The sequence below is a fragment of the Giraffa tippelskirchi genome, chromosome 3, assembly GCF_054371585.1.
Source record: "Giraffa tippelskirchi isolate mGirTip1 chromosome 3, T2T-mGirTip1v1.2.pri, whole genome shotgun sequence".
NCBI classification, from domain to species: Eukaryota; Metazoa; Chordata; class Mammalia; order Artiodactyla; family Giraffidae; genus Giraffa; species Giraffa tippelskirchi.
Genome location: NC_137277.1, coordinates 157,457,031 through 157,476,901, shown reverse-complemented (window position 1 = coordinate 157,476,901; position 19,871 = coordinate 157,457,031). Strand labels below are relative to the sequence as shown.

The following is a 19,871-nucleotide window of genomic DNA, read 5'->3' as shown; positions in this document are numbered from 1 at the left end:
AGAAATAATAAATATCCCGGTACATACATAGTATTAAATAATATAGACAAATTAATATGTGTTCAATACTCCTTAGTACTTGCCTTTTAAAGCTAATTCTTAAAAAGTCACCTTAGAACATTAATTCTTAAATTAATCTGAATCTTGATACATGAGAACGTGCTTTTTTATCTTATTGTATTTTCAGTCCATGGGGTCGCTAAGAGTCGGACACGACTGAGTGACTTCACTTTCACTTTTCCCTTTCATGCACTGGAGAAGGAAATGGCAACCCACTCCAGTATTCTTGCCTGGAGAATCCTAGGGACGGCGGAGCCTGGTGAGCTGCCGTCCATGGGGTCGCACAGAGTCGGACACGACTGAAGCGACTTAGCAGCAGCAGCAGCATTTTTAGTTGCAGAATAATTAGATAATAGTAAAGCTGAGAAGAATCACCATCATTACATAGCCCAGTCTTCTAAATTACAAATAAGACAATTGAAGTTCAAAAATCAGAACAGCCTTCTCAAAGTCATAAGAAATTGATGATATCATCCAAGTCAAATATTATTATTATGTATATTTCAATGAGTTTTTCTTTCTTTCTTTCTTTTTTTTTACTATTTAAAGCCTTTTTTATGTATACAAATGAATTTTATAATAGTGTAAACACCTTGAAAGCAGAATACATATATGATTCATTTTCTGGTAATGAAAGCACATGACTGGTTAAATCAAATGTTGTGTCTGATCTGAATGTTGCATCTGTGTTAATATAGATTTAATGTGAATTTTTTTCCCCACAAAGGGTATCTGGGTCCCTGAAGGAGAAACAGTAAAGATTCCTGTGGCTATTAAGATTCTTAATGAAACAACTGGTCCCAAAGCCAATGTGGAATTTATGGATGTAAGTAGAGACACCAGGCAATCACGTTTTTATCCATTATTGAATACTTTTAAAATTAAAAAAAAAAAAAAGACTCCAACTTCAAAATGTCTTCTCTTGTAATGGTGTAATCTTATAATTAAAGGCTTGAGCAAGAGTCAAAAAATTTTTGCTTAAAAGACCAGAGAATAAATATTACAGCTTTTTCCTGCAATGTGATCTTTGTGGCAACTACTCAGCTCTCTCCTTTTGGTAGATTATCAGCCATAGACAACTTAAAAAAAAAAAAAAAAAAGATTACAGGAATGAGTATGACTGTGTTCCAATAAAACGTTATTTACACAAGCAAGCTGAAGGCCAGGTTTGGCCTGCAGACCAAATCCTGCCCTCAAGGGCCGTGTGTTTAAGCACTGTGCCAAACTGCATTTGAGAGTAGTGATGATGATTTGGGTAGTGTTTAACCAGACTGTTTTATTTTACTGTTGTTATGATTTATTTAGTTGAAAACATCAATCAAGATTAGTTTCGATAGTTGCCATTAAATGTAAATTAGAAACCTAGTAACTCAGATAATTGCTCATTGAAACTTAGTTTTTTCAATTCCAACTCTGAAGACAAGACCTCATAGGTAAAATACTCCAACATAGGTAGAATAGCTTGCTGGTAGCTCAGCTGGTAAAGAATCTGTCTGCAATGTGGGAGATCCTGGTTCCATTCCTGGGTCAGAAAGATCAGCTGGAGAACAGATAGTCTACCCACTCTAGTACTCTTGGGTTTCTCTGGTGGCTCAGACAGTAAAGAATCCGCCTGTAATGCAAGAGGCCTAGGTTCGATTCCTGGGTTGGGAAGATCCCCTAGAGAAGGGAACAGCTACCCACTCCAGTATTCTTTCTGGGAGAATCCGCATGGACAGAGGAGCCTGGCAGGCCCCAGTCCATGGGGTCCCAAAGAGTCAGACACGACTGAGCCACTTTCACTTTTTTCATAGAATAGTAAGAGAGTTCTGAAGAATAAGTGTACTTTATAAGGTCAATCAGAACTTTGATTTCCCCTAGCAAATATTGTAGATTGAGCTGTTTAGCAAATTTCAGAAGGTACGACAGATGAGACTTAATATGTAGCATGCTGTTATTTTCTTACATTTAACACAAGGTATCTTGCCAGGGGTACAATCAAAGACCCATATGTATTCTTTCTCTAACTTTTAGCACAATGTCTTCAGTAATAAGAATGATTTTGATTTTCAAATGACCTTTTTAGGAAAGTATATGCACTCTGATTTTTAAAAAGATGAATTGCTGTGCATTTCTACTGTAAGCTCTTTTGTAAGTTTTATAAGAGCTCACTTTGTGGTGCTGGATAATTTATTTGGGTATAATGCTATAACCATCTTATAAAGGTCTACTTTTAATAACTTATTGGTTCTTGTATAATAGGGCTGATAATTTTAGTGAAACCAACCAGTTGCTCTGATTGATTGATGCTGATGCCGAAAGCTCTATATGTTATATTGTTGATTGTCGAAAGCTCAAAGTGTTATTGTCACTTAGTCCTTAAGTTGTGTCCAACTCTTTTATGACTCCATGGACTATAGCCCACCAGGCTTTTCTATCCATGGGGTTTCCCAGGTAAGAATACTGGAGTGGGTTGCTATTGCCTTCCCCAGAAGATATTCCAGACTCCGGGATTGAACCTGAGTCTCATGTATTGGCAGGTGGGTTCTTTTTCCACTAGGACCACCTGAGAAAGCCCCTGCTTGCCTGTACCAGTGCAAAATCAAATCTCCAAGACAGAGTTTGGGTGAAGTAGAAAAGAATAGCTTATTGCTTTGCAAGGCAGAGGGGAACAAAGCAGGCTTTCATTGTTGAATTTGGTTGTCCCAACCCTGGAGAGTTTAGTGAGGAGTATTATAGCAGTGGTTTAAGGGTGGAGTTGCTGATAAAATTAGGGTGTATGCTGGGCCTGCATTCCTTTAGTATGGCCTCAGTTGCTCTCTTGCAAGTTTTGAGTTCCTTTTATCTGGAATGAAGAATGCTACTCTTCCATTTGTTAGAGGTTTTAGTTCTTTTTTAAACTGTGGTGTTGGAGAAGACACTTGAAAGTCCATTGGACAGCAAGGAGATCAAACCAGTCAATCCTAAAGGAAATCAGTCCTAATATTCACTGGAAGGACTGATGCTGAAGCTGAAGCTCCAGTAGTTTGGTCACCTGATGCAAAAAACTGACTCACTGGAAATGTCCCTGATGTTGGGAAAGATTGAATGTAGGAGGAGAAGGGGACGACAGAGGATGAGATGGTTGGATGGTATCACTGACTCGATGGGCATGAGTTTGAACAAGCTCTGGGAGTTGGTGATGGACAGGGAAGCATTGTGTGCTGCAGTCCACGGAGTTGCAAAGAATTGGACAGGACTGAGTGACTGAACTTAGTTCTGTAAAGAGCTCAAAGATATTGTTATGTGTATCTCTTGAGAGGAAATGGGGCCCTGCCCCAAGGCTACACGATTTTTTCTGGGCTGTTCCTCCCTTGTCTCTGCACCCCCTCCCTTCTCTGATTAGCAACTGTTTGAACCTGTCTTTTAGAACTCAGGCAAGGTTGTGGAGGCTGAGCAGAAAGGCTCCCATGCCCAGGAACCCCACAGGGTCCTGCTTAGTTTCAGCACTGTGTCTTACCGATTGCTAAATATTTTAAAAATGATCTTTGTTGCATATCTACCAACACCTATCTAACAGACACTGAATCCAGTAACTAAATACTCTTCCTTCTGCACTCTAAAAATTCTGACACTCTCTGCAGCTGAGTCATATATTAATATGTAAAACTGAAGACCTTTTCAGTGATGTCACAATCAATTTGATCTTGATCGTAAGTATAAATTTGTGAAGGGAACTTTCAAAGTAAAAATGACAATGTGTAGACACAGTGTAGGTTAATATGTAAAACTGATATAGAAAGATCTTACCCAGTCTAGACTGCAGCCAAAGCTGAAATTCACAAGAATGCTAATAATCTCTGCTGGAGACTTGGACAGCCATTTTTGCCATATTTCCATGGAAACAGACTGGCAAAAAGGGGTTAAGAGGCTACAGAATAATCACCTAGGAAAGAAGCTCTGAAAACCTCATCATGATTTTGAATGATTATTTGAAAGCTCCTAACCCCATCCATTTTTTCTTTTCCCTCATCTGAAGTCTATTCCCATGGAAACAGAAGTAGGGATGGCAGCTTGAAGTCATAGATTTCTGCTGAAATTTAGATGAGGCTCTGATTGAGCCATGAAAGGAATCATTTTCCTAGATATTTGATGGATCTGGTGACCAACAGACTTTAAATAGTCCCATCTTCTTAAAAGTGAAAAAAAAAAAAAAAGAAATGATGGAAAATATTTTGACTGCATTTTTCCTACCTGCTGAATAATTGCTAGAAGATTAACAGATTGATGGACTGCTATTGACAGAGTTTCAATAGATAGCAACCATTTTCTCAACTTCTTTCAAATCACTAGGATAGCTTCACAATGATTAAAACACAGCTGAATTGGCAAAATTAATGGTGAATTAAGCATTTTAAGTAGACTGGTATAACTTTAATTCAAGCACTTACAACGTTCTACACACATAACAGATGAGCTAAACACTTAGGTAGAACACTGTAAGTGCTTAAATAACATATCAATATAAAGGTCTTTGTTAGCAAAATTGTTTGTAATTTGGACCTAAGAATTGAGCTGAAATTGCAAATATTCCCACACTTATTAAGTTAAAAGTCATTTTTGGAATATGTCTTAGTTTGAATTGTTCCAGAAGCAGAAGCTGACCCTGAGACAAGGATTTGAGTGAAAGTAGTTTATTCTGGAGGTGAGGGACTCATCAGTAAGGAGAAATGGAAATGAGAAAGGGGAATCAGTAAAACCAACTGCCATCATGAGTGACTGTAGTTTTTTTCCACTGGAGAGATTCTGGCAGCTCGTGTAGGACATACACCTCAGAGTTACTCTCCTTAAAGTTCAAGGGAGGTGATGGAAGGACTCCAGCTGTCAGTCTTTTAATGAGGGATATTGGAAGAGAAACACGTTTATTCTCCTGCATGCCCTACCTCCTGATTGTGGCAAAACAAGCTTCAATAGCAAGAGAAAGCCATTGGACAAAGAAAGGCAGGAGAAAGTCAACTAAAGTACAGCACTATGGAAGAACATTCCAAGGGTAACTTTCAAACAAGAGTAAATGTGTCCATGCTACATGTCTCTTTTGAAAGCTCTTTCTGTAGATATGTATTTGTATGTATGTGTGAGTGTGTGCACGTGTGCCTGTGCTTTATATCATTTTATAGGAGGAAAATAATTTGTCTTTGGACAAAAGAAGCTGCATACATTTATGAATATGAAGTGTCAGGGGAGTTTGTAATTTCCTCAGTTCTGTCTCAGCACAGCAAAAATTTGAAGTGAAGGATGAACCAGTGTTACATCTCAGTTTTATTAGGAAAAACAAAGGATAGTACACCCTTGAGGAGTGAGGACAGGCTGACCCAAAAGTCAAGAGGAGAAAAGAGAGGCCTCAATTCTTCTAGTCTTCCCCTTTTTATACATTTGTCTCCTCATCCCTGAGCCTGCCCTGTGTAAACTGGGCTAGCCAGGAGGGCTGTTTGTTTCACCTGAGGTCTTCAGACCTTCCTTTGTTCTATTTTCATGGGCTTTTTCCTTCTTTGTCTTTTAGCCTCTGCCATTCTGGACTCCTTTTTCCTATTATAACTACCTAACCTTCTCCCCTTAAGAGATAGGAGGCCCAGTTCTTTGGAAATAGGAGTGTCAAAGTTTCTCTGGCTACTTCGTGCTGAACTGGGATGGTGAGGGGCACTGGGCCTCCCCCTCTTGCTAGTCTCAGGCCTCAGAGTCCTTATAGCGGTGTCCATCTAAGCGTGACTGATATTTTCCCTGGTTGGCTATAGTTTTACACATCCTTGTTGAACCGGTGCTGCATGTTGTAGCTTGTTGGCCTGGGCAGAGACAAAATGGATTATACAGTTGATAATACATGAAACAGTCATAAGCAGCATCAATATGGTGATACCAAGGATTAGTAAGTGAATTAGCCAACTCCAAATTTCCCCTCACCAGGAGAAAGATCCCCCAAAGAGACTGCAGCTACCCCATGAACTCTCCAGCTCATTGTTTGAGATCCTGTAGGGTCTGAATGTTTTTCCTGAGGACTGTGAGACTTTCTTTAACTTAGCTGGAGGTATTTACCCAGAAACAACACATCTCATTCAAGATGGCTCAAGTTCTTCCTTTTTCAGGCATCAGGAGATCTATCTCCTGTCTATTTTGGAGTACAACCCCTGCCAAGCTGTGTTGACTCTTTAGAGCTGAGAAATCTTATCCCCAGAAACTTAATTTTGGTGGTATTCATTAGAATGGCACTCATTTGTAGCCCTGAATGGGTATCTGAGATCTCCCAGGGGTTCACAGGTGTATTGAGTGTCCTCTTCTGTTTTCTTCCATGGCTTGACTCGTGAGTAGTAAATCCAGAAGTCGTGTCCTGGTATCTTGACTGCTGTGGGAGTAAAAAGTATTACAGGGTAGGGGCCCTTCCATGTGGGCTGGAGTTGAGCCTTTGGGGACCCATCATTCCAGACTTTAATTAGGACCTGGGTCCCTGGAGCATATAGTGGTGACTCTTTAGAATCTTTTGATTCTGGTTGACGCTCCACAAGCATACATCCTGTTGGAATTGCCCAATGGCCATGGTATAAGACCAGAGAGTCTGAGCCTCTGGATCTAGGAAGAGTCATTGACATAAACAAAAGGTCTCTAATATAGCATCTCATAAGGACTAAGACCATTCTGTTCCTTAGGGGCAATATGGGTGCAGAGGAGAGCTATTGGTAAAGCCTCCTTCCATCCCAGGGAGGTCTCCTGGGTTGTCTTTTTTATTGCTGATTTTAAGAATTGGTTGGCTCTTTCTACTTTTCCTGAAGACTGAGGCCTCCAGGCATGATGGAGATAATAAGTAATGCCCAATGCTTTAAAGACCCCTTGGGTGACCTTAGAAGTAAATGATGTCCCATTGTCACTTTGTAATGACCTGGGTAGACCAAACCTTGAAATGATTTCATGGAGCAGTTTTTTTATCACCTCCTCAGCCTTCTCACTCCATGTGGAAGAGCCTTCAATCCATCCTGTGAATGTATCTATAATGACTAATAGGTATTTATACCCTTGAGAATAAATAGGTATTTATTTCCTTGGAGAAGGAAATGGCAACCCACTCCAGTATTCTTGCCTAGAGAATCCTGTGGACAGCGGAGCCTGGTCTGCTGTCTATGAAGTCGCACAGAGTTGGACACGACTAAAGTGACTTAGCATGCATGCATACCCTTGAGAAACTGTCGTCTGGGTAAGTCCATCTGCCAGTTTCTCCTGGGTAGGTCCCATGTCGTTGGACAGGCTGGGCCAGCTGAGGTCTTCAAGCTCCTTGCAGGGTGTTTAATTGGCAAGTGGGACAAGAGGAGACCACTTGGTTTATAGTTGTTTGGAGGCCTGTTCCTCCGAAAGACCTTTCTAGTAATCTTTGGCAGGCCTTTTCCCCTAGATGAGTTGTGGCATGTAAGGAGTTAACCAACTTCCATTGGAGGTTCCCAGGGAGAAAAAGGAGTCCCTCCTTTTGGAACCACCCCAGATGATCTTATGAGCCATCACTCTTAGTTTTAAGAGTCTCACCTTCAAGATGTGAAGGAGTTTCGGGCAAATTAGTCTGTGGAACTAAGGTTCCTGTTAGGTCATTATTCTGTAATGCTGCTCTCTTAGCTCTCTGATCAGCTGCTTGGTTCCCTCATGCCACTTCTGTGCTCCCTTTTTGGTGTCCTTTATAGTGGGAGACTGAAACCTCAGCAGGCAGATGAACTGCCTCCGAGAGCCTAAGGTTTTGATCACCATATTTGAATGGGGACCCTCGGTGGTCAAGTGGCCTCTTTTTTTTCCAAATAGCAGCATGTGCATGTAGCACCAGAAAGGCATACTTGTAGTCAGTGTAAATGGCCAGTCTTTTTCCTTTTCCCAGCTCTGAAGCTCGAGTCAGGGCTATGAGCTCAGCTAATTGGACTGAAGTATCCGGTGGCAAAGGTTTAGCCTCTGTGGTCTCAAAATTGTAGACTACTGCATATACAGCTCTTCTTTTTCCATCCAAGACAAAGCTGCTTCCATCAGTGTACCAGATTTCCTCAGGATGGGTCAGAGGATCTTCCAACAATCTCTCTCGGGATTTTGTCCAGTTGTCCAAGGTTTCTAGGCAAGAATGAAAGGGGAAAGAGCCCTCAAAGGTAGGCAAGAGGGTGGCTGAATTAAGAACCTCACAAGGGGATATAGTCAGGCCTGGATTTTCCATCAGCACTACTTGATATCTGAGGATTTTTTGATCAGACACCCATAAATGGCCTCTCCCATTTAGGAGTTGTTTCACTTGGTGGCTGGTAAAAATAGTTCACCCCCAAAAGAGAGTTTTAAAGCATCTTCTATCAGGATTACAACAATTGCAAGATTTCAAAGGCAAGGAAGCCAGCCTTGGGCAGTTGGGTCAAGCCTCTTGGATAAGTAAGCTATAGGGTGGGCTCAGGTCCCAATGTTGGAGTTAACACTCCCAAGGCTATTCCCTCTCTTTCATGGACATAAAGTTGGAATGCTTTTTCTGGGTCTGGCAACCTCAAGGCAGGTACTTGAGTTAAGGCTTGTTTTAGTGTAGCCTCTGCCTTCTTTTGAGGAGTTCCCCACATCAGTGGGATCGAATCATCCCATCCCTTCAAGCTTTCATATAAGGGTTGGACAATTAGACCATAGTTGGATATCCAAATTCTACAATACCCAGTTAGCCCCAGGAAAGTTCACAAAACTGGAGGATTCCTTGTACTCAATCAGAGGACAGCCTCCTGGACCCATGTATAATCTGAACTCGCAGATAAGTGACATTTGTCTCAACCACCTGTGCCTTAGCATAGGAGACTTTATATCCCCTCTCTGCTAAAAAGTTTAGAACCTGAATTGCATGTTGTTGGGCATTTTTCTCATCTGGAGAGCAGATTAGTAGGTCATCTACGTATTGTAATATTTTCCTATTAGGTCCCAGGTCCAGATCTAGGAGATCCTGGCTAAGAGCCTGCCCAAACAGGTGGGGGCTATCTCTGAGCCCCTGAGGTAATACTGTCCAAGTCATCTGTTGATGTTTTTATCCTGAAGCCTCCTATTTGAAGGCAAAAAGTTGTTGGGATTCTTCAGCCAGTGGTATGCAAAAGAATCCATCTTTGAGATCCAAGACTGTAAACCACTTGGCACTGTGCAGGATTTCTCCCAAGATTACGTAGAGATTGGATACTGTGGGATGGAGAAGGGCTACAGCTTCATTTATGATCCGGAGATCTTGAACCATTCACCAGGTCCCATGCTTTTTCTTTATAGGGAGGATTGGGGTTACATGGCAAGTTGGTGGGGACCATTAGCCCACAGGTAAGGAATTTATTTATTAGAGGCTGTAGTCCTTCCTGAGCTTCTCTTCTGGGGGGATATTGTTTCCAGTTTGGAAACCGAGTGGGATCTCGGAGGACAATGATGACCAGTTGAGCTTGGTGGGCTCATCCAGGAGTCCCCTGGGCCCACACCTGGGGGCTAATTTTGTCCTCCCATAGCTTTTGGTCCCTCCCTATTGGACAGGGTGTAATGGGTTCCTAAGTAGTAACCAGAAGCTGTAGGGCTCTAGGGGCTGAAAAGCTTCCCATCACAGGGGGGTCCCCAGTTTAGTGAGTATATCTCTTCCCAATAAGGGAGTAGGACACTCAGGGACCACCAGAAACTGGTGGGAAAATATTCGTCCATCCCAGCAACTAAGAAGTGCTTGGGTGAATCTTTTAGTGGTTGTTTTTCCTGTAGCACTCCAAATGGTACAGGTTTGGAAAGAGAAGGCTCCGGAATAGGAGGTCAGGACAGAGTAGGTAGCCCCTGTGTCAACCAAGAAATTCTCGGATCTACCTGCTACATCCAGTTGCACCCTTGGCTCCAGCCCTGTGATGGTTATCTGTGACAGGCGGGCTGGCTGGACTGGGCCGCTTCAGTCCTGTTGAACCATCCTGAGGGAATGCTTGGCACTTGACCTCAAGGCTTATGGGTCCCGAGGGCAGAGTGCTACCCAGTGTCCCAATTGATGGCATTTTTAGCAAGCCATTTCAGGAGACTTGTCATGGTTTGGACACTCTTTGGCCCAATGCCCCGCCTGTCTACAGACTGGCATTTACCCTGTGCGTTTTCTTTCAAGTACTCAGGGTTTGCATAAGGCTTCCCTGGAGGGCGACCAGCATCTAGGCATGTCTTATCTCTTTCCTTCTCTCCCTTTCCTGGGCCTTGGCCTCCCTCTCCTGTTCTCTATTATAAAAGGTATTGGTGGCTATCTTGACCATCTCATCTAAAGAGGCGGCAGGGTCCTGCTGCTGGAGCTGCAACTTTATCCTGATATCTGATGCACATTGGGACAGGAATTTGTCCTTTAAAATCACCTGTCCCTCATAAGAGTTTAAGTCCAGATTGGTAAACTTTTGGAGGGCCTCTTTTAGACTTTCCAGAAAGGCAACAGGGTTCTCATTGGACTCCTGAGTTATTGCTGAGATCGGGCACAGTCCCACGACTAATAGGCTTCCTTCTATTTCCATGGGTGGACCTTCTTAGGGGTGAGTCTTTCTGAAGCTTATCCTACCCAGTACTGTTGCAATCTGAGAGCCAGGTGTCCCCAGGTCAGGGTGCAGATCCCCAGGCAAGCTGAGACGTGACAGCCTCCTGGAGATCGAATCCCCGGGCAGATCAAGGCATGTTGGCCTCCCAAGAATTGGGTCCCTGGGCAGGTTGAGGTATGTTGACCTCCTGGGACCCCCTGGACTGGCAGATGCCTGAGCAGATTGAGGCGTTACATCCTTCCAAGGACCAGATCCCTAGGCAGGTCGACTTCCTGGGACCCCTGGACTGGAGTTGGATGTCCCCAAGGTCTCCAGCATGACCAGTGCTGGGTAGGATCAAGGGATTGTAATCTTAACTTATTGCTGGTTTGTCCACCATGGATGGGAATAGATATCATGATGTAAAGCAATCCAAACCTGTGCCCTGAGACTGGGAACCTGGTGAATCAGCCCTAAGCCTTATCCTCTTACTGCTCTGAGGGAATGAAAGTCACTGATTTCCTCCCCTAGTCCTCCATAAGAGCAGTTTAGGGTGTATCCAATGGTAAACACTTCATTGTCATAGATCCAATTTAGGTAATAGCGAAAGTAATGACAAAGAAGTGGGTTATCTGGTCCTGTTAGGGGCATTAAGAGTATTTTAATAATAAGTGGGGTAGAGCAGTGTTGCCTACAAGGGGCCAGGGTCCTGGTTGTAGGAGTTAATAAGTGGCTTGAGAACAAATTAAGAGACAACAGACCAGATGTTCCATTAAAGTGGAGTGGATATTTTATCCAGGTGTATGTTTGTAACTTTAGGAGAAGGGGGGTAAGGGTTTGGGCCAAACGGCCTGCAGGGCTAACTCCCAAAGTGGCAAACATTATCCCTGGAAGTCCAACTGCCCTTGAAGGGATGCCAAGAGATGGACTTCTAGCAGGCATTGTGTGCCTATCACACACCTTAGTGGGTTCACTGAGAAATGCTGTTGTTGCACATGTTGTAGGAAACATGGAAGATGAAGGCCTGAATATCTAGAGAGACTGGATATTATACAGTATTTCCCTCCTAAGGGCCAGCTAATTTCTACTTGTCCCTCCAGAAGATTGTAGAGGCAACATTGTGGGCCCGGACAGGGCTCAGGAAAAGAGCATGAAACCGGGGGGGGGGGGAAGGGGGCAGGGCACAACTTTTGAAAGAATGACATAACCCAAGTGCATAACAGAAACCAGTTAAAATCAAATGGGTCCAAGATGACAAGTCAAATTCAACTAAACCCATTGATCCTCAATCTGCAAGCTAAATGACACACCCAGAGGTGCCAGGACAGTTCCAAGGCACTCTCAAATGAGGACAAACTGTCAAAACAATTGGGGAATGACATTCCCCAATTGTTGGAATGACCCTCCCACTCATTAGCATATGATATCACCCAGCTGGGGGAGTGTGTTGGGGGGGGGAACTAACCACAGCACATTCCATGGCTGCTGCACTATCCTCTGTGATGGCCCACACACTGTGGAGTGTGCCTCTCTCTGAATCCAAACAAATGCACCTCTTACCTATTGCTGTGTCTCTCACTGAATTTTTGGAATGAGACATGAGAGCCTGAGCTTTATTAGGTCCTGAAGCCAGGCACCATGGGTTTTAGCTAGGCTCAAGTCCCGGGAGAGAAGAGCTGAAGGATGGACGGGAGGTAAAAGCAGTGGGAAAAATGTGCTGAGGAATCCCCTTCATAACCTACCAGAAAATCTGCTAAATACCTGACCTGTGCTCACAGTTTTCATTGGTCTGATCCTTGGCATAAAGAAGATTAAGCTCAGATGAACCCCTACCCACTTGAGTGACAGCTACTGGGGCCCAGCAGATAGTGGAGCCTTTGGGACACACTGAGGGGTAGCCCCTGCCAGAGTCCCTCATCTGCACCCACTGCCACTTGCCTGTTCTCGGGGGGTTCAGGAAACAAGACACAAGACATTGTAAAGGCATTAAGATTTTGTTAGCCATATATCCTTCCAGCTATAGGGTCGGGGACTTCCTGCCCCAACTAGAGGTCTTCTGGAATCTGAGACTGAGCCACGTGAGCTTTCTGCTGAGTTTGTTTTTTTGCTGTCCCCTTTCCAGCACTCTGGGCTTCTTGTCACTTCCCCTGCGCTGGGTTTTCTTTGCATTCTGTTTCCACCGCAGGAGCTTTCACCGAGTTGGGCTTCTGCTGTGCTTGGCCTCCCAGACTCCTTTTTCCTATTCTACCTACCTAACATTAAGCATTAGACCTTTTTGCTGGGCTTCTCTGGTGGCTCAGTGGTCTGAAGAATCTGCCTGCCAATGTGGGAGACACAGCTTAGATCCCTGGGTGGGGAAGATCCCTTGAAGAAGGGAATAGAAACCCACTCTAGTATTCTTGCTTGGAAAATTCCATGGACAGAGGACCCTGGTGGTGGGCTACAGTCCGTGGGGCTGCAGACACAACTGAGTAACTAAACAACCACAACAACAAGACTTTTGTGCTTCCCTCCTTCCCTGCTACTTTACACTTAGGGTAGAATATTCTAGATTCAATAATTACTGCTGCTAGGTTTATCAGATATAGCTATGCCTTATTTGTTACAATAAATGACACACATGTGGCAACTTAACACTCAAACTTCATTGCAACTACTACTTCTGTTGATATTCAAGGGCAAAGGAAAGGCCTTTTATATTTCCTTAGAATTTTTACCATAGGCAAAAATAAGTAAGGAGCAATTTGTATTCTATTAAATAATACACTAAAAGCAAGAGGAGGATTTGGTCACAAGGTTGTTAGTCAGCTCACCTGAGTGTGTCTAATGGATTCATAATGATGATAATAACACACTTCTAGTGAATGGCCAGTACATTCTTCATTCCCATAAAAGAAGATCATATTGAACATTAAGAAAATGACTCTAAAGGTCCACCTTCTTAAGAATGCCTCCATTAATACACTCTCCTAGTTCTTGTTTTGAACAGCACCAGTTCATAGAGAAAGCACAGATTTTTTTGTTTGTTTGTTTGTCTCTCTCTTAAAAAAAAAAATGTGTTAAATGATGCATAACATATACTTTTAAAATTATGCTAATGAGCAGGATCCCTGGAATTGAAGACCATGGTCTGGTCAAATCAGACAGACTCTTGAGTTTATCTGAGCTTCCGCCACTCTGTTCTTCTTTTTGTTTGTCTCCTCTGATATTTAAGCCCACTATCATTTGACATTATTTTATTTGTCTAGGAAGTGCATATGTTTTTAAATGTTTTACTTAATTCATTTGTTTTCTTAGAAAAAACTAATCTTTGGATAAAAGAAATGCCGTAATTATCCTAAGTTCCAGTGACTGATCAATAATACTTCAGGTTAGGGTTTACTAGAATCTTCTTGGCTTCAGTTTCAGCTTCCTTGCCAAATCACCCATATAATTCATAAAAAGGTACTGCAATGAGATGTTTCAGAAGAGTCAACTTATTGTGTAAATGGTTATTTTCTTGTTAAAAGGAAAATAACTAGTTTTCTTCTCCATATACAATAAGAGCACTTATTTATCTTATACAACAGGCATTTTATTATTTTCTCAAGATGTGTCTGTGAGAATTGTGTTTATGTGTTACTCTCCTTTGTATCATCTTTATGATACTCTGTTAGTGGGAGTTGCTTCAACTCTTGTTTCTGTTCAATCACTAAGTTGTGTCTGACCCTTTGGGACCCCATGGACTGCAGCATGCCAGGCTTCCCTGTCCTTCAACTCTCAGTTCAGTCTCTCAGTCGTGTCTGACTCTTTGCAACCCCATGGACTACAGCACTACAGGTCTCCCTGTCCATCACCAACTCCCAGAGTCTACTCAAACTCCAGGATTCAGTTGGTGATGCCATCCCACCATCTCATCCTCTGTCATTCCCTTCTCCTCCCACCTTCATTCTTTCCTAGCATCAGGGTCTTTTCAAATGAGTCAGTTCTTCACATCAAGTGGCCAAAATATTGCAGTTCCAGCTTCAGCATCAGTCCTTCTAAAGGATCTCCCCAATCCAGGGATCAAACCCAGGTCTCCCGCATTGCAAGCAGATTCTTTACCAGATGAGCCACAAGGGAAGCCCGTCCTTCATCTCTAGCTGATGTCTTATTAGTGGTATGAGGAAACAGAATTTGGTAAGGTTTCCATTTTCTCCTAGATTGTAGCAGATTTATAAAACATTTTGCAAAGATACTTTGTTCTATAATGTTTTCACATTACAGTATTTTCATACATATGGCTTCACATAGTTGACAGTAACTCTTAGCTAGATCCTGTATTATATTAATAGTGGATTTTTAAATGCAGATAATTTAATTAAATTATACCTCTGGGCCTTATACACTTTGCTTATTTGCATATATGAACACCATTCATTTCAGACATAAAAAATATAAATTTCCTTATTTTTAAAGGCCCACTGCTTAGATGTCACTGGATTCTATACTCCTGGCATGATTTTGAAAAACTGGTCTATTCAGTCCTTTTTACCTTAAGAAAAATTATTGCTAAAGTAATTAAGAAATGGTTTGAATAGTTACTTCTCTTCTAAAAGTAAAACAGTCTCTTCAGAAAGAGATTCCATAACTCCATTAGAAACAGAATTTAGTCTTCCAAAATTCTACTAAAAAGAAAAGAAAAAATTTTGCCAGTAACTAGAGTAATAGGGTTTATTTCATCGGCCCTTATTCATGCCCTGCTAGTTGTAGAAAACTTGGCCTGAAATGACATCACATCTCAAATCACTATATCAGACACCCAGTTCTCCAAGCACATGCTGCTGCCCCTCTAGTCCTTTTCCTATAGTACCTACTTAGGAAGCATTCATCACTTTCTGATATCTCACATTCATTGACTCTTCCCTGTTTCTCACCATCCCTCAGCTGCCACCTGTCCTTGCATCTGTCCACAGCCATCTTGAATTCATGGACCATTTTATAATCACATCCTTAACACAAATTTTCAACTTTCTTGCTTCCCAAAATCAAGCTGGCATTAAACAGTCATAAAAATACTAAAATTTCTCAGTGCTGTGTTCTAGACCTCTTTTAATATGCGTATTTTGTAGATCATATCACTAGATTCTCAAATGCCATCTCTGGTTTGTTTTATGAAACTGACCTCATCTCCATCCTTTTTATAACTGCTCTGAAATCTCAATAGTAGCTCTAGTTTAACTGACTCAGATTGTATCTTTTCATCTTCTTTTCTTCATCTCTTCTGTTTTTAACCTTACCCATTTAATAATGTATATCCATTTACTTTATTGGATCCATAAGAAATTTGGAATTTATTCTTAAATGTCACAGCCCCTCAAACTACTACTACAAATTCAAGAACAAATGCTTTGATTCTATGTCATAAACACATTTAGAGATCATCATCTTCTTTTAAATTCTATTGTGCTAAGTCGTTTCAACTGTGTCCGACTCTTTGCAACCCTATGGACTGTAGCCAGCCAGTCTCCTCTGTTCATAGGATTCTCCAGGTAAGAATACTGGAGTGGGTTGCTGTGCCCTCCTCCTCCTCCAACATTCTATTGCCACCGCCTTAATCCAAGTCATCAACTTCTCCAGCTTGAATTATGAGAATAACTTCCAATTTGAACTCCCTGCCCTTCAATATAAAGTTTGAATTGTGTTACTCCTCTGCATAAAACCTTTCAGTGTTTTTGCTAAAGTAAAATAAAACACTAGACCCTTGGCTACCAGAGCTCATAACTATCGTCTGAGGCTTCTTTCTTTTCACTAAATTTCTTTCCACAACTCTTACAAACCAGTCAGTGCCTTGGCCTGGAGTTTCGTTCTCCCAGTTATACCTAATGGATTTGTAGTTATCATTATTTTCTCAGCTTAAGTATACTTTTTCAAATCTACCTTTCCTGACTCCTTAATCTAAATTATAACCTACTAATAACACCCAGGGACATCCCAAGTGGCCTAGTGGTAAAAAATCCGCCAGCCAATGCAGGAGATGCGGGTTTGATCACTGGGTCAGAAAGATCCCCTGGAAAAGGAAATAGCAACCCACTCCAGCATTTTTGCTTGGGAAATTCCACTGACAGAGGAACTTGGTGGGCTACAGTCCATGGGGTCAAAAAAGAGTTGACGTGACTAAGGGACTAAACAACAATAGCAACATTGTGATTATTATTTATCTATTTGTCCCAGTTATTATTGTAGAATACCACTCTCCACCACTGGACTGTAGGACCTTTGGTGACAGGGACTGTCTTTTGACACCATACCTGTATCTCTAGTGGCAAACACAATACAAGCACATAGAGAACAATAAATATTTGGTTAATCAATTAAATAATTTTTCTATTTTTTTAAAGACAGTTATTTTTCCTCCTTCCTATTCCTCTCTTCTAGACTAACTGACTTCTGTAATATTTCTCTCCAACAGTCCTTTTCTGAGTTTGCCTTATTTTACTTGGATACTTTTTTTAGGTATTTATGTTGTTTAGCTCTGATTTATTTCTACAAAATCAGTCTATTGGATGTTGGGAATCAACGGCATCAACGTATCACTGGGTAATAGGGCTTTATACTGACTCTGTTAGTAGGACTGAATGTACCATCTGAAAGCCCTTTGAGAAGGAAAATCCCTTGTAGATTTTCTTTGCATACAGGAGGCCAGTAACCTCCCCTAGTGGGAACCTGTGAATGCCTCCTTCTGGATGTTTCTACTATATATAGGACGGTACTATTAGGTTTCATTTTTAACTTCTTCTCAGTCTTATTATGGGTTCCCCAGGTGGCACTACTGGTAAACAATCCACCTGCCAATGCAGGAGACATAAGAGATTTGGGTTCAAACCCTGGTTAAGGAAGATACCTTGGAGTAAGTAGGAAATGGCAACCCACTCCAGGTTTCATGCCTGAAAATTCCATGGGCAGAGGAGCCCACCGGGCTACAGTGCATGGGGTCACAGAGTCAGACACAAGTGAGCACATGCAAACACACACAATCTTATTATGAAATCTTGTATAGTGATTTTGAATAGGGTTTGCCTATTTTATTAGATGCTATTAGAGTTCTCCCTTATCTCTTGACTGTATTTATTTATTCCAATAGGGGTAAATATTCAAGGATGGGGTCCTATATAGAAAGAAAAATGTTTGATTTTATGATGGATTTTGGCAAAAATAAATAACTAAAAGTAATTGACTGTGGTCATTATAAATCACGGCCAGTAACAGTTATCTGAATTTAGTAGATATCCTAAAACTTGAGTTAAAATGTCTTAGAAGAACTAAAAAGTTTGAAAATAAGCAAAGTACTTGATGAGTTTTATATTCTAACAGACTTAATTTCTCTCCTGAAGCACCTAAAAGAAACTACCTAAATCCAAAACAAGTTATTCTTTGTAAGCCTCAGTGTGTAACTTAATAAGCTCCTGCCTGCTTCTGTTTCTTCAGAGGGTTTCTTGAATTTATGTGAATGAAAAGACATTTCTCAAGGGCACATAGTCTACTGTGCCAATATTTAAATTTGGTGAATGGAAATCAGTAGTCTGTCAAAGGCTTTGCTATTATATTGTAGTATTTTCCAGCTCTCTAGACTCTACAATTTGGGGAATTTCATACATGATTAGAGGATGTATTGCTGTGTTACCATAGAGCTGGGAGAGAATGACCCTGATCACATGCAGTTTTTGACTCCAATACAAGCCGTGTTTGCTAATTATGATGGCTTAGAGAAAAACCCCACTCATTTTGACTGTATCAGTCAGAAGAGCTATTCACAATATGAAGATTGCTCATAAAATTCAGGTAGAAAGCTTTTGCCCACAGAGTGAGCATAGACAAGGAAACAGAATTTCCAGAAAATCAGCAAATAATTCGAGATGTATCAAACCTTGACATAGTTTTGTTACTACTTAATGCTCTGTTAGTACAATAGATTTAAAGTTACAAAATATGGTTTCTATAGGAGGAAAGGACTATCTATCTGAAGAAGATCCTGGTGTATGTTATGTGGCATAAAGCAATTTTATTTTTTTAATTTGTTGTGGTTCAGTTGCCCAGTCATGTCCAACTCTTTGCTACCCCATGGACTGCAGCATTCCAGGATTCCCTGTCCTTCACTGTCTCTGCAGTTTGCTCAAACTGATGTTCATAGAATTGGTGATGCCATCCAACCATTTCATCCTCTGTTGTCCCCTTCTCCTCCTGCCTTCAATCTTTCCCAGCATCAGGGTCTTTTCTAATGAGTCAGCTCTTTGCATCAGGTGGCCAAAGTATTTATTCATACAGCAGTGATTTGTTTCAAGAAATGAAAGCTTAATTCAGATTCATTGTATTGCCTAAACATTTTAATCGCATCATGACCACTTTGCATAAAATGATTACCATAGAATCAATGCCTCTTGAACCTTGTTAAAACAATAAGTTTTACTATACTTACTACATACATAGCTCACTTATTTTCCAGTAAGGGAAAAGATATCAATATATGTTTAATATATTGAACATTTCTAAATGCTGGCACAGCACCTAAGAAGTCATGTTTTTGGTACTCATAGCTTATAGTTTGCATATAGCTTGGCACAGTGTGAATACAAATAAGAATGAATACGTCTGAGGTGGTAAAATTATGAGGCCTGTTTGTCACAGAAAATAAGCAATCAGCAAGGGTTCTTCATCACAAAGCTAAAAAGCTTAGGGTTTTCTACAGTGATCTTTGCCACAGCAGTTTTATCTAAGGTTTTGATATTCTTACAATTTTAATCTAACCTCTCTGAACTTAAATGTTCCATTATCTGTTAGAAAATAATTAGAAGCTGTAAGCAGAAGTCTGCATATGTGGAGTTCCTCAGAAATCCCTAAGCTCATTGAAGGAAGGGGTTTGACAGATACTGGTCAGCTGATAATGGGCCAGCAGCTAATAAGAGCAGGAATGCTGCTTAGCCAGGTGAGAAAGTGAACTTGGGGGAAATAAAAATGAAACGTTTGGGATTTATGGTTGGAGATAAATTTCCCTTTTTCATTTGTTTCTTGGTAAGAAAATTGCCAAGGGAGACACTTATTTTTTCTTTTTTTTGATAGTTTATAATTAAGATCTAAGGGTCCACTTGACCTCAGCCTTATTCACTATAATTTCCTTGTATTCCCACAAAGAAATTTTAGTGAATTAGAAATGTGTTTTGGTTTAATGCATACAAATAATAGGTGAACCTGTTCAGTGAATTAAATATTGTCAGCTCTAGCAAGCATGTGGTAAATTAACCATAGGCAACATGTGTAAGCTTTTGGGAAGGTTGCAAATGCAAGAGCTTTCACTATAAAGTCAGA

The 19,871-nt window shown here is 41.2% G+C and overlaps 1 protein-coding gene across 2 annotated transcripts in view; it reads left to right on the top strand.

Annotated features, from left to right (window-relative positions):
• The window catches only part of ERBB4 (erb-b2 receptor tyrosine kinase 4), a 1,244,626-nt gene that overhangs the window by 1,011,539 nt on the left and 213,216 nt on the right, over positions 1 to 19,871 (top strand). For both annotated transcript variants that reach the window (XM_081582978.1, XM_081582977.1), the window contains one exon: positions 788 to 886. In XM_081582978.1, the coding sequence (XP_081439104.1) occupies positions 788 to 886 (99 nt within the window). The remainder of the gene's footprint in view (positions 1 to 787; positions 887 to 19,871) is intronic.